The sequence below is a fragment of the Bubalus bubalis genome, chromosome 4, assembly GCF_019923935.1.
Source record: "Bubalus bubalis isolate 160015118507 breed Murrah chromosome 4, NDDB_SH_1, whole genome shotgun sequence".
Lineage (NCBI taxonomy): Eukaryota > Metazoa > Chordata > Mammalia > Artiodactyla > Bovidae > Bubalus > Bubalus bubalis.
The window spans coordinates 22399877-22413456 of record NC_059160.1 but is presented as its reverse complement, the minus strand read 5'-3'; the positions used below and the strand labels follow the sequence as shown (position 1 = coordinate 22413456).

The window sequence follows — 13580 nt, the reverse complement described above, 5'->3', positions numbered from 1 at the left end:
TATTATACTGGACCAGGTTAAGTAAACCAGGGAAGGTCAACTAAATAATTTAGAGTTCCTCATTTTTTGTGAGGAGAGGAAGACAGAAAGAGTGATTCTTACAGCAGAAATCCCATTCAGTTAAGAGAAAATCATTGGTCTTTGGGACACTCACATATAATTTGTAAGTGTGCTAGCGGCTCAGTCGTGTCTGACTCTTTGTGACCCATGGACTCTAGCCAACCAGGCTCCTCTGTTCATGGAATTCTCCAGGCAAGAATTCTCGAGTGGGTTGCCATGCCCTTCTCCAAGGGATCTTCCCAGTCTTTCCAGGTCTCCCACATTGCAGGCAGATTCTTTACCATCTGAGCCACCAGGGAAGCCCAGAGTGACCTATAGATATCAATTAAGTCTAATTGTTCTATTGTGTCAGTTAGGATCTCTGTTACTTTACTAACTTTCTGTCTGGAAGGTCTATCCCTGATGTCAGTGGGGGACTTACTATATTCAATATCCTGTAATAACCTATAATGGAAAAGAATCTGAAAAAGAATATACTCACACACAAACACATAACTGAATCACTTTAAAATATACATGAAATTAACACAATCTGGTAAATCAACTGTACGTCAATAAATTTTCTTTAATGCAAACCCTTACCTTTCAAAAGTGGCTGGAAGGTTGGAATCTCTTGCAACTTGATGACATCAGGATCGTTGCTGACGTTCCTTGAGGCCTGGGAGCCTTGAGCTACAACCACAATATCGTCCATCTTGGCTCTATGCTTAGCTGGAGAAGGGGTCACTGAAAATAAAGTTACATTGCTCAGGAGTTGCATGTTATTTAGCCACCTCTGTCTCAACAAGGCTGTTTTCACTGTAGTCATTAAAAAGGACATTCCTACACACAAAAAAATGCTAACCGTACTTACCCTGTGGTAAGTTAAGGCTGGGGTAGGGGAGATGAATTACAGAGGACCTGTTTTCTATGGTGTTAAAAAATCCTCAGACTTTACAGGAACATATGCCATCTATTGGAGAAGGAAATGGCAACCCACTCCAGTATTCCTGCCTGGAGAATTCTATGGACCAAAGAGCCTAGTGGGCTACGGTCTGTGGGGTCACAAAGAGTCGGACACGAATAAGCAACTAACATACACGTGCCATCTATAAAAGTGCTTTTGTAACTAAAAGTTTATTCAACACACAAAATAAGCAGATTGTTTTTAATTTTTGTTTCTTTGATCCTCCTGATGTTTGTCCCTATTTCCCAATGAGAAAATAAGGGTACAAGATTTAGCTGTGACTTACTCAAGGTCAACAGTGCTAGAGACAGAGTTAAGAAGGGAATGGGAGGTAAATGGATTATTGGTATACACGGCCCATCCCTGCCATGCTGGGGTTGCAATGCTGTAGCCACCCTACCACAGTAAGCCTGGTATGTTGAATAGATCCTAGTTACAGCAAAAAAAAAAACAAACCCTGAGTCTCAACCCTAGATGACCACACCAGCCTCCTCGCCCCTTAAAGTCACAGGGCAGAAAAAACCAGTGGGACAACGGTAGGCTGAGCCAAAATTAAGAAATTTCAAGGACTGCTAAAGAGGCAGATCAATTTCAGGTTTCTAGGCAAATGTAAGCCATTTAGAAGGAAGTGATTTAAGGACGCCCCAGACCAAGACATCCTGCATTCCCAAACATCTTCTGGTTGGGGCAAGAATGAATCTTTATTGTTTTACACTCTAGAAGGTAGTATTTGCAGGCTTACCATAATCATGTCTCAAAGGTTGATCCAAACATGCCATAGAACCATCCTGCCTCCTGCAGGCTAAAGTCCCTGGAGGCGTGGCCTTCACTCTTAGAATCTCAGCTGCTTTCACTGCTCTTCAAGAAATCTCTCTTAGCCTCTTTTGGTAATTTATCTAATGTTTTTACAAACCTCAAGCCAGAAATCTTTCCTGGGACAAAGTGATTCCTCCATCCCCAGACTCCAGAGGATAACAGACTTCACTAGATTCCAGATAGCCTCTACCTGCTGCTGCTGCTGCTAAGTCACTTCAGTCATGTCCGACTCTGTGCGACCCCATAGACGGCAGCCCACCAGGCTCCTCCGTCCATGGGATTTTCCAGACAAGGGTACTGGAGTGGGGTGCCGTTGCCTTCTCCAAGGTAGCCCCTACTGCTAGTCTGTAAAATGGGGCTACTGAGAGGATTAAACATGAACATATGTGACACACTTAGCCTATACTATTTGGCAGTATTGGTTAGTATGCTCTGGTACTGGTCAGAACCCATGCCGTTGGTTAGAAGGCGAACAAGCCTATTAAAAAGATGACATACTTCTTGCAAAACATGATTCTGGCCTGACACAGAGGCAAGAAAGTAAAGGATAACAATTTTTACCGTATTTGTTATAAGATACTGTATTCTGGATCTTCCAAAGAAATAAAAATGTAGCCATAAATACTGTTCACAGTTAAAAGCTATCTCAATCTAGCCCCCAGAATGGTCTGAACTAGCCTTGAAGGTCACATTTCAGTGTGGAATACCTCTAGCTCTGTTAACTTCTACATTTCTGAATTACACGTCCTACCAAGGTCACAACAGTCCTATTTATGACCAGAACTCTTTTTAGGCCCCAGTTATAAGCCAGTTTGGATTAACCACTCCAGAGCTTATTATCCAGGGCAGCCCCAGTGGTTTTAGGGTTTGGTGTGTAACAAATAAAAAAATAAAGGTGAAAACAATCCTCAATTAAGCATCAGCTGTTTGAGTGCTCACTACATTACAGGAACAAAAATCATCCCATTTCTACATTAAACTCGAAGAGAAATCTAAAAAATACGGATGCGGAAAGAGTAGGGCAAAACATCAGAACTTGCCTTCATGGCCAACTTCTATATGAGAAAGGGGGCCGAAACACCTTCCGATGGGAAGATGCAGTTTCTGGACATGTTCGCACGCAAGGGTTCAAAGCGATTGTACACCTGTCACACGCCCCTTCTCAAAAGGAATTTCTAGGACCCACTTTTAAGGAGGAATCTGTTCTTTGAGGTTCTATGACCCATCCACTGTGCGACCCCAATCTCACCCTGCCAGTCATGAATATTAAAGCCAAATATTAATTAGATAGTCTTTCAAGGAGTAAGCTGCAGCTGAGAGGAATAGCTGTTTTGAAAATCAAAAATAGGCTTGGGCGCCCACGCTGGTTTAGCTTGCAATCACAGCACTGGTTCCCATCAGGGGAATTAAGGCTAGGACAGATGATGGCTTTTTTTTTTTTTTTTTTTTTAAGAAAAAAAGCACGGCGAGGGCTTTCTATGCATTCCCGTCCGCTGGCCCCAGTCCCCAGCAGGCTGGGAAGGCAGCCCGCCCGGCATGCAGGCAGGGCTGGCTGGAGAAGGGTAGAATTAGTTAGAACACCGACCTGAGGAGTTCAGATCGTTGGGTCGGCTCTCGGCCTCGGAGCTCTGCTCACTGCCCATGATGCCGGCAGCGGTGGCAGCGGAGGAACGACGGAACGGGCGGCGACCGCTCAGGCGGAGGGGCGACAGAGCAGGGACCGGGGGACCGAGATACGGAGGCTACACCGGCTGTGATATAGGGATGGTGCGCCCAGCCCACGCGGGGGCGCGGACGGTGGGGGACGGAGAGGCCCTATTTAGGGAAAGGCTTGCAGGGAGGCACCGCGGGGATGCACGCCGCTCGCCCTCCCGCCTTCTTTGGGGAAACCAAAGGCAAGGAGGCGGGTGAACGCCGGGAACCAGCCACGCCCGCGACCGGCGGGCGGCGCAGCAATCACTCACTCGCTCCAGGGGCCGCAGGTTCTTTCCCTCCGCGACGCGGATTGGCAGCGACGGCTGCGATCCGCGGTCAGTTCCGGGTTAGAGTGCCCCGCCCCCTGCCCGAGGGAGGGCGGGGAGACACAAGCTACCCAGTACAGCGGGCGCAGCCTTAAAGGGCCAGATCGCCTCAAATGCAGAGCCGCTCCTAAGATTGAGTTGGTTCCTATGGTAGTGATGCGAGTCACCTTTAAGCATCATCTACACGCTAAGCAAGTTACCTCTATAGTTAGAAATATACTAATAGGTTTTTGAGGGGTTTGTTTTTACCTGTGTTTGCGGTTTTTGTTTTTTAATATATTGCTCTTTTTCATTTTTTAAAATGACATTTGTTTATATTTATTTTTGGTTGTACTGGGTCTTCCTTGCTGCAGGAAGGCTTTCTCTAGTTGTGTGGTACAGCGGCTACTCTTGACTAAGGTGCCTGGGCTTCTCATTGAGGTGACTTCTCTTATTGCACAGCTTGGGCTCTAGATCACTGGTTCAGTAGTTGTGGTGCATGGGCTTAACTGTCCTACAACATGTAGGATCTTCCCAGACCAGGGATTGAACCCCTGTCCCCTTGCATTGATTGGCAGATTCTTTACCACTAAGCCACTGTGCTATGCTTAGTCACTCAGTCCTGACCAACTCTTTGCGACCCCATGGACTGTAACACACCAGGCTCCCCTGTCCATGGGGATTCTCCAGGCAAGAATACCGGAATGGGTTGCCATGCCTTCCTCCAGGGCATCTTCCCAACCCACTGATCCAGCCTAGGTTTCCTGCATTGCAGGCGGATTCTTTACCATCGGAGCCACTAGGGAAGCCCTTTTGATATTTTTAAGAATTGAGATGTAATTGACATACAACATTATATTAGTTTCAGATGTACAACATTATGACTTGATATTTGCATATGTATGCTGCAAAATTTTAAATCCTCTTTTACAGATGAAAAAAGAGAAGTGCTGGATAGACTTAGGTTTGGAATCCACAACATCAAAGCACAAAGTTCCTATTTTAGTTCCCAAAGCTGGGAGTTTGGCAGTGGCAACTATCCAAAAAAAAAAAAAAAAAAAAGCAACACTAGATGGTGAAGGAAGGAGCTGGAAATGAGAGAAAAATGAATAGAAAATGCTGATTCTTGTGTTAGGGTGTTTGTGCATCTTCAGAAGAAAGTGGATGCCACAAGTCTACTTTCTGGAAACCTTGACATTTACCCACAGGCATTCTGAAAGTAGAAAAGGCAAGAAGGAAGTAGAGATAATGTGTAACAGAGACTGTCAACTTTGGCAGGTCAAGGATGTCAAGGTAGCAATGCTTTCCCATTCAGGAGTTGGGTGGCTATGGCATTTTCAGAACTTTACAGATCATATTGTTTTATGAAATTTTAGCTAATGCCCTGAGTTTTCGAATAAACTATGACTTCATTATATATATATATTTACAAATTGAATCAAAATCTAATTTTTTTAATTTTTAAAAACTTTTTATTTTATATTGGTGTATAAGCCAATTGGGCTTCCCAGGTGGCACAAGTGGTAAAGAACCCTCCTGCCAATGCAGAAGACATAAAAGCTGCGGGTTTATCCCTGGGTTGGGAAGATCCCTGAAGGAGGGGCATGGCAACCCACTCCAGGATTCTTGCCTGGAGAATCCCATGGACAGAGATGCCTGGTGGGCTCTAGTTCATAGGGTTGCAAAGAGTCAGACACAAGTGAAGTGACTTGGGCGATTAACAATGTTTTAATAGTTTCAGATGGACAGCAAAAGTACTCAGCCATACATATACATGTATCCATTCTCTCCTGCAAACTCCCTTCTCCTCCAGACTGTCACATAACATTGAGCAGAGCTCCCTGTGCTGTACAGTAGGTCCTTTTTAGTTATCCATTGTAAATATAGCAGTATGTACATGTCAATCCCTTCCCCTCTGGCAACCATAAATTCATTCTCTAGGTCTGTGAGTCTGTATCTATTTTGTAAATAAGTTCATTTACATTGAAGTGATAAAAGTATCATTAAAGAAGTATATTAAAGAATGTATATTAAAGAAATGATAAAAGTATCATTTAGATTCTGCATATAAGAGATATCATATGATATTTCTCTTTTTCTGCCTGACTTATTTCACTCAGTATGACAATCTCTAGGTCCATCTATGATGCTGCAATTGGCATTATTTCATTCTTTTTAATGGCTTAGTAATATTCCATTGTTTTATATTTTTTATATATTCTAAGCTCATCTGATGCCCATAAACAGATAACCTCTTCCTGGTAACTAGGTTGTAAGTGGTGAAACTAGGATTTAGGACTCTCTGATTACAAATCTCATGCTCTTTCCTTTGCTCACCATTACAATACAATCATCCCTTGAGATTTATATAAACCACCAGGCTGATGGAACTGAAAGGGGTCTTGCCTGGGAAATTCCATGGACAGAGGAACTTGGCGGGCTACAGTCCATAGGGGTCCCCAAAGAGTTAGACACCACTTAGTGGCTAAACAACAGCAACAAAGCATGCGGGATCTTAGTTCCCTGACCAGTTTTTGAGGCCACACCCACTACATTGGAAGACAAAGTCTTAACCACAGGACCACCAGGGAAGTCCCAAAGGGTTTATTCTTGATCACACAGCTCCTGAGTGATAAAACCAGGGTTCAAGTTTTCTAAAACTCGTTATGCCTCTATCTACTCCAGACTAGCTCCTTCTCCTGTGTCTTTATCCTGCTGGGCACTCCATGCCAGAAGCCTTGGAGGCTCCCAAGCCAGACATCTGGTTAACCTCACCACCATATCCAACCTGTCACCACATCTGAAAAGCCTCTCTCCTTAATTTATATTTTGTCTCCATGCACAGTTCAGGGCTTCCTGACTTCTTTCATTCCTTGGAAGTCAGGAGGCCTCTGGCCGCACTTCCTTCAATGCATCATTCATGTGACTGACACGGAGAATTTTCTAGAATATTCAGGTCTCTGAACCTGTCACTGCCCTGCTAAAAACCTTCAATAATCCTCATGGCTTCAGGATAAAGTTTCAAATTTAGCATATGAGAACCTCATTTCTCTGACCCCAGCCTCTTGTTCTATTCCTTTCTATACAGTCAAACTTCATGCTGATCAGGATGAAATTCCCTGAATAGTCAGGCTGTGTTTTCTCTGTCTAGAATATTCAGCTTTTCTCTGTCCATCTCATTAACTGAACTTCATCCTTCAAGGTTTAACTTAGAGTTGAAAACTTCTGTCCACACAAAACCGTGAACACAGGTGTTTATAGCAGCTTTATTCATAACCACCAAAATTTGGAAGCCACCAATGTATCCTTTCCAATGGGCTTCCCTGGTGGCTCAGACGGTAAAGCATCTGCCTGCAATGCAGGAGACCCGGGTTCGATTCCTGGGTCGGGAAGATCCCCTGGAGAAGGAAATGGCAATCCACTCCAGCATTCTTGCCTGGAAAATCCCATGGACAGACACTCCTGATAGGCTACAGTCCATGGGGTTGCAAAGAGTTGGACACGACTGAGCAAAGAAGCTTATAATGTATCCTTGGTAAGTCACTTCAGTCGTGTTTACTCTTTGCAACCCCGTGGACTCCAGCCTGCCAGGTTCCTCTGTCCATGGGATTCTCCAGGCCAGAATACTGGGGTGGGTTGTCATTTCCTTCTCCAGGGGGTCTTCCCCACCCAGGAACTGAACCCACAGCTTTTATGTCTTCTGCATTGGCAGGCGGGTTCTTTACCACTAGAGCCACCTGGGAAGCCCAAGGTATCCTTAGGTGGGTATATAAACAACCTCTGGTCTAGACATTGGAAGAGAAAGATGAAGCGACACAGAGGAACCTCAGGCACGTATTAGAAAGTGAAAGAAGCCAGTCTGAAAAGGCTGCATGCTGTATGACTCCAAGTACATGACATTCTGAAAAGGCAAAAATTTGGAGATAGTAAAAAAGACTTGTGTTTGCCAGGGTTGAGGAAAAGGGGAAGAGATGAATAGGTTAAACACGGAGCATTTGGAGGGCAGTGAAAATACTCTGTAGAAAACTGTAACGGTGGATACGTATCATTATGTATTTGTCCAAGCCTACAGAATGTACAACACTAGGAATGAACCTAAGGTCAACTATAGACTTGGAAGGATTTAATGGGTGAGTATAGGTTCATTGTACGTGCATGTGTGTGAGCTCTGTTGCATGGTTGTGTCTGACTTTGCAGCCCGATGCACTATATAGCATGCCAGGTTCCTCTGTCTACAGAATTTTTCAGGCAAGAATACTGGAGTGGGTTACCATTTCCTACTCCAGGGGATCTTCTCAATCCAGGGATCGAAACTGTGTCCCTTGCATCTCCTGCCTTAGCAGGTGGATTCTTTACAGAGCCACTTGGGAAACCTGTGTAACAAATATACCTCTCTTCTACAGGATGTTGGTAATAGAGCAGGCTATGCATGGGTGGCAGAGAAGGCAATGGCACCCCATTCCAGTACTCTTGCCTGGAAAATCCCATGGACGGAGGAGCCTGGTGGGCTGCAGTCCATGGGGTCGCTGACGGTCAGACACGACTGAGCGACTTCACTTTCACTTTTCACTTTCATGCACTGGAGAAGGAAATGGCAACCCACTCCAGTGTTCTTGCCTGGAGAATCCCAGGGACGGCGGAGCCTGGTGGGCTGCCATTTATGGGGTCGCACAGAGTCAGACACGACTGAAGCGACTTAGCGACTTAACCGATGCATGGGTGGGGGCGGGGCCTATGGGAAATCTCTGTACCTTCTTCTCAATTTTGCTATGAACCTTAAGTTGCTCTTTTCATACTGTTCACGGGGTTCTTATTTTCTTGGGCTCCAAAATCACTGCAGATGGTGACTGCAGCCATGAAATTAAAAGATGCTTGCTCCTTAGAAGAAAGGTTATGACAAACCTAGACAGCATATTAAAAAGCAGAGACATTACTTTGCCGACAAAGGTCCATATAGTCAAAGCTATGGTTTTTCCAGTAGTCACATATGGATATGAGAGTTGGAACATAAAGAAGGCTAAACACCGAAGAATTGATGCTTTTGAATTGTAGTATTGGAGAAGACTCCTGAGAGTCCCTTCGACTGCAAGGAGATCAAACCAGTCCATCCTAAAGGAAATCAATCCTGAATATTTATTGGAAGGACTGATGCTGAAGCTGAAGCTCCAATACTTTGGCCACCTGATGTGGAGAGCTGACTCATTGGAATAGACTCTGATGCTGGGAAAGGTTGAAGGCAGGAGGAGAAGAGAGTGACAGAGGTGGTTGGACGGCATCACTGACTCAATGGACATGAGTTTGAGCAAGTTCCGGGAGATGGTGAAGGACAGGGAAGCCTAGCATGCTGCAGTCCATGCAGTTGCAAAGAGTCCAACATGACTGAGCAACCAAACAACAAAGGTGCTCTTAAAACACAAAGTTTTAACAATTTTTGAACTTATGCACTCCTCCCAGAAGTCCAGATTAGACGTCCCCCTCGTGAGCTTCCTTAGCTAGCTTTTTCTATTATAACATGTAGTCTTTACACAATCATTAATTTACCTGTGTTTCTCCCCACCAAACAATAACTGAACTATAAGGATGTGTTTCTCCCCACTGAACTATAATTGAACTATAAGGATCTTGAAGGTAGATGTGTAGCCGAGCAGGACCCTCTGGGGCCTTCCCAGGACAGGCCCCTCCCCGACATCCTCTGTTGTAATTCAGGCATATTTCATGATGTTTTCAGATGCTAAAAACCACCACCAATTTCTTCCAAATGGAAGAAATTAACTACTTGATGATAGTAAGCAAATAGCTCTTAATCCTTTTGGCACCTAAGGATTGATAATGTTACCTCACCATCAACCAATCAGAGAAATATGCCCAAACGATCACACACCCTGAGACCCTCCATCACCTGGCCTTTAAAAATGCTTTGCTGAAATCCTTTGGGGAGTTAGGGAATTTTGGTGGGGGTCGGGGGGCACATGCCACCTGTTTTCCTAGCATGGCCCTGCCATACACCTTTTTCTGCTCCACACTCCAAACTCTGATATTTTGGTTTGTTTGGTCTCACTGTGCGTCAGGCACATGAACTTGTGTTTGTTAACAGATCCGTGTCTTATTGGTCTTTAATTTCCCAGTGCAGGTGCTTAATGTATATTTTCTCACTGCTGCTGCTGCTGCTGCTGCGTCACTTCAGTCATGTCTGACTCTGTGCAACCCCATAGATGGCAGCCACCAGGCTCCCCCATCCCTGGGATTCTCCAAGCAAGAACGCTGGAGTGGGTTGCCATTTCCTTCTCCAAAGCATGAAAGTGAAAGATGAAAGTGAAGTTGTGTCTGACTCTTTGCGACCCCATGGATTGCAGCCCACCAGGCTCCTCCGTCCATGGGATTTTCCAGGCAAGAGTACTGGAGTGGGGTGCCATTGCCTTCTCTGATATTTTCTGACTGCTGCTACTGCTGCTAAGTTACTTCAGTCGTGTCCGACTCTGTGCGACCCCATGGACTGCAGCCTACCAGGCTTCTCCATCCATGGGATTCTCCAGGCAAGAACACTGGAGTGGGTTGCCATTTCCTTCTCCAATGCATGAAAGTGAAAAGTGAAAGCGAAGTCATGTCTGACTCTTAGCGACCCCATGGACTGCAGCCTACTAGGCTCCTCCATCCATGGGATTTTCCGGGCAACAGTACTGGAGTGGGGTGCCATTAAACACCTTAAAAAAAATCTGCCTCTACATAAATGGAGAGGTACGTATTGGCAGAAGAGGATTAAGACTCTCTTCGTATACAGTGGAATATTGTATGTGTGTGTCAGTCACTCAATCGTGTCTGACTCTTTGCGACCCCATGGATTGTAGCTCTCCAGGCTTCTCTGTTGATGGAATTCTCTAGACCAGAATACTGGAGAGGGTTGCCATTCTCTTCTCCAGGGGATCTTCCCAATCCAGGGATCGAACCTGGGTCTCCTGCATTGCAGGCAGATTCTTTACCATATGAGCCACCAGGAAGCCATTACTCAGCCATAAAAAGGAACAAAATTGTTCCTTGTAGAGACCTAGATGGACCTAGAGACTGTCATACACAGTGAAGTAAGTCAGAAAGAGAAAAATATCATATATTATTGCATATATATGAAATCTAGAAAAATAATATGGTGGTTTAGTTGCTAAGTCATGTTCAACTCTTGCAAAGCCATGGACTGTAGCCTGACAGGCTTCTCTGTCCATGGGATTCTCCAGGCAAAAATACTGAAGTGGGTTGCCATGTCCTTCTCCATGGGATCTTCCTGACCTAGGAATCGAACTCGGGTCTCCTGATCTTATTTACAGGGCAGGAATAGAGACACAGACATAGAGAACAAATGTATGGACACCAAGGGTGAAGGAAGGGGTGGGATAAATTGGGAGATTGGGACTGACACATGTACACTATTGATGTGTGTGTGTGTGTGTGTGTTGCTCAGTCATGTCTGACTCTGCGACCCCATGGACTGTAGCTCTCCAGGATCCTCTGTCCATGGATTTCTCTAGGCAAGAATACTGGAGTGGGTTGCCATTCCCTTGTCCACACTATTGATACTATGTATAAAATAGATAACTAATGAGAACCTACTAAATAGCTCAGGGATCTCTACTCATGCTCTGTGATGACCTGAATGGGAAGGAAATCCAAATAAGAGGGGATATATGTATACAGGTAACTGATTCACTTTGCTGTACAGCAGAAACTAACACAACATTCTAAAGCAACTATACTCTAATAAAAATTATTTTCAAAACAAGAATCTTTTCAGCAATGAGGTGGCATTTCTAATTTAAACTCCTGGTTTGTATCAATAGAAAATTTGTCTTTAATCATTATTTTCATCAATGTCTTCTGTTCACTGTCATAACTGAAAAATCACTTAACAATTACCATTCATTGTATCCAAGCCTTGAATCTGAAGTTTCTTTTCTTTTTTTTTTTTTTACAAAAGTTTATTCTTAAATGTACAATAGGTTCCAAGACAACACATCATTCTAGCTATAGGTGGCAACAGATATTATGGCAGGGAACCCAGGTGATTAAACAGGAATAGAAATAAAGGTCATCATTGCCTCAGGCATAAGGAACAGCTTACTTTTTGCCAGATTTCTTAATTCCACTGGTGGCCAGGGGCCCTTTCCCCTCAGCCTTTGCTTTTAGCTCCTTGAGTTTCTTCTGCTCCTCCTTCTGCTTCTGCTTGAATGCCTTATCTTCCTTATCCATCTCCTTGGCTTTCTTCATAGGCTGGTTCAGGGGCTTCTTCTTGCCACCTTCGTGGTCCGACATGGCACCTGCCGCCCCTTCCCCCGAATCTGAAGTTTCTAAGTGGGGAAAGATCTTAGCTCCTAGAGTGGATCACCTGTGAAAGGAGAGTCCAAGAGTGTGACCTCGCTAGGTACCGGACCCACATGTATATCATATATGGAGATAAAATTCACTGAGCACATCAGTCACTGATTACAATAGGAAAATTGCTCCAACGGTAATTCACTCTGGAATTTCCTTTGGTAACCGTTCAAAACAAATATTTGCAATGTTATTGACATTCGAGAGCAGGTCATCCTTTGGATACAACTAGTCGAGTTAGTTTCACACAATGGACCATTGTTCACAGGCATCTCTAGCACCACATGCCTCCGGTAGCTATTGATTAAAACTAGAGTACTCTTGCCTGGAAAATCCCGTGGACGGAGGAGCCTGGTAGGCTACAGTCCATGGGGTTGCAAAGAGTCGGACACGACTGAGCGACTTCACTTTCACTTTTCACTTTCATGCATTGGAGAAGGAAATGGCAACCCACCCCAGTGTTCTTGCCTGGAGAATCCCAGGGACGGTGGAGCCTGGTGGGCTGGCATCTATGGGGTCGCGCAGAGTCGGACATGACTGACGCGACTTAGCAGCAGCAGCACAGCTGTGGTTCTTAGGCCTAGAATAACAATCGACAGCTGCACGGTGCCTTAGGTTTGAAAGCTCTTTCATATTGACCAAAGTAGAGATATTGTGAAAGGTTAGAACCTCAGTAAGTTAAGTGTCAAAGGTTTAGTAACATTGCACTTGTTCTCCTGTATATGGAGGTAGGTGGAACGAGCATTGATTTAGAAACACACTTATAAAATCTATAACCTAGTCCTTCTTTTCCACTCATGCAATCAACAAATATATTTTCATTAAGTATTTACTATATGTGTAAAATATTTACCTATTATATGTACCAGTGTGTGAGTGCAGGCTTAGTCGCTCAGTCATGTTTGGCTCTTTGCAAAACCCATGGACTATAGCTCTGTAGCCAGGCTCCTCTGTCCATGGGATTCTCCAGGCAAGAATATTGGAGTGGGTTGCCATTTCCTTCTCCAGAGGATCTTTCCCATCAAGGGATGGAACCGGAGTCTCTTGTGTCTCCTGCATTGGCAGGCAGATTCTTTACCACTGTACCACCTGGGAAGCCCTCATTATGTACCAGGTACTATGCTAAATATTAGGGGTGACATTTTAATAGCAGACACCATTGTTTTCAATAATAGATACCGTGTGGATCACAACTAACTGTGGAAAACTCTTAAAGAGATGGGAATACCAGACCACCTTACCTGTCTCCTGAGAAAGCTGTATGCAGGTCAAGTAGCAATAGTTAGACCCTACAAGGATCAACTAACTGGTTCAAAACTGGGAAAGGAGTATGACAAGGCTGTATATTGTCACTCTGTTTATTTAACTTATATGTAGAGTACATCATGCAAAATGTGGAT

General features: G+C 44.4%; 2 protein-coding genes across 6 annotated transcripts in view; both read right to left on the bottom strand.

The window, feature by feature from the left end:
- BORCS5 (BLOC-1 related complex subunit 5) overlaps positions 1-3901 on the bottom strand; it is a 95804-nt gene extending 91903 nt beyond the window's left edge. For 4 of the 5 annotated variants that reach the window (XM_025283279.3, XM_006075645.4, XM_025283280.3 and 1 more), the window contains exons 1-2: positions 3408-3780; positions 643-786 (exon numbers count right to left, since the gene is read on the bottom strand). In XM_025283279.3, the coding sequence (XP_025139064.2) occupies positions 643-786; positions 3408-3465 (202 nt within the window). In that variant the 5' untranslated portion in view covers positions 3466-3780. The other variant, XM_044941160.2, reaches the window with a different exon arrangement.
- A 7863-nt stretch (positions 3902-11764) lies between these two features.
- LOC112584315 (translation machinery-associated protein 7-like) lies at positions 11765-12120 on the bottom strand. Its single transcript, XM_044940629.2, has one exon. The coding sequence runs from the start codon at positions 12118-12120 to the stop codon at positions 11926-11928; it is 195 nt and encodes a 64-aa protein (XP_044796564.2). The 3' UTR covers positions 11765-11925.
- Between the last annotated feature and the right edge of the window lie 1460 nt (positions 12121-13580).

What these genes read in the sequence shown, in the direction of transcription:
- LOC112584315 (XM_044940629.2), bottom strand. Translation starts at nt 12,120, where the DNA reads ATGTCGGACCACGAAGGTGGCAAGAAGAAGCCCCTGAACCAGCCTATG.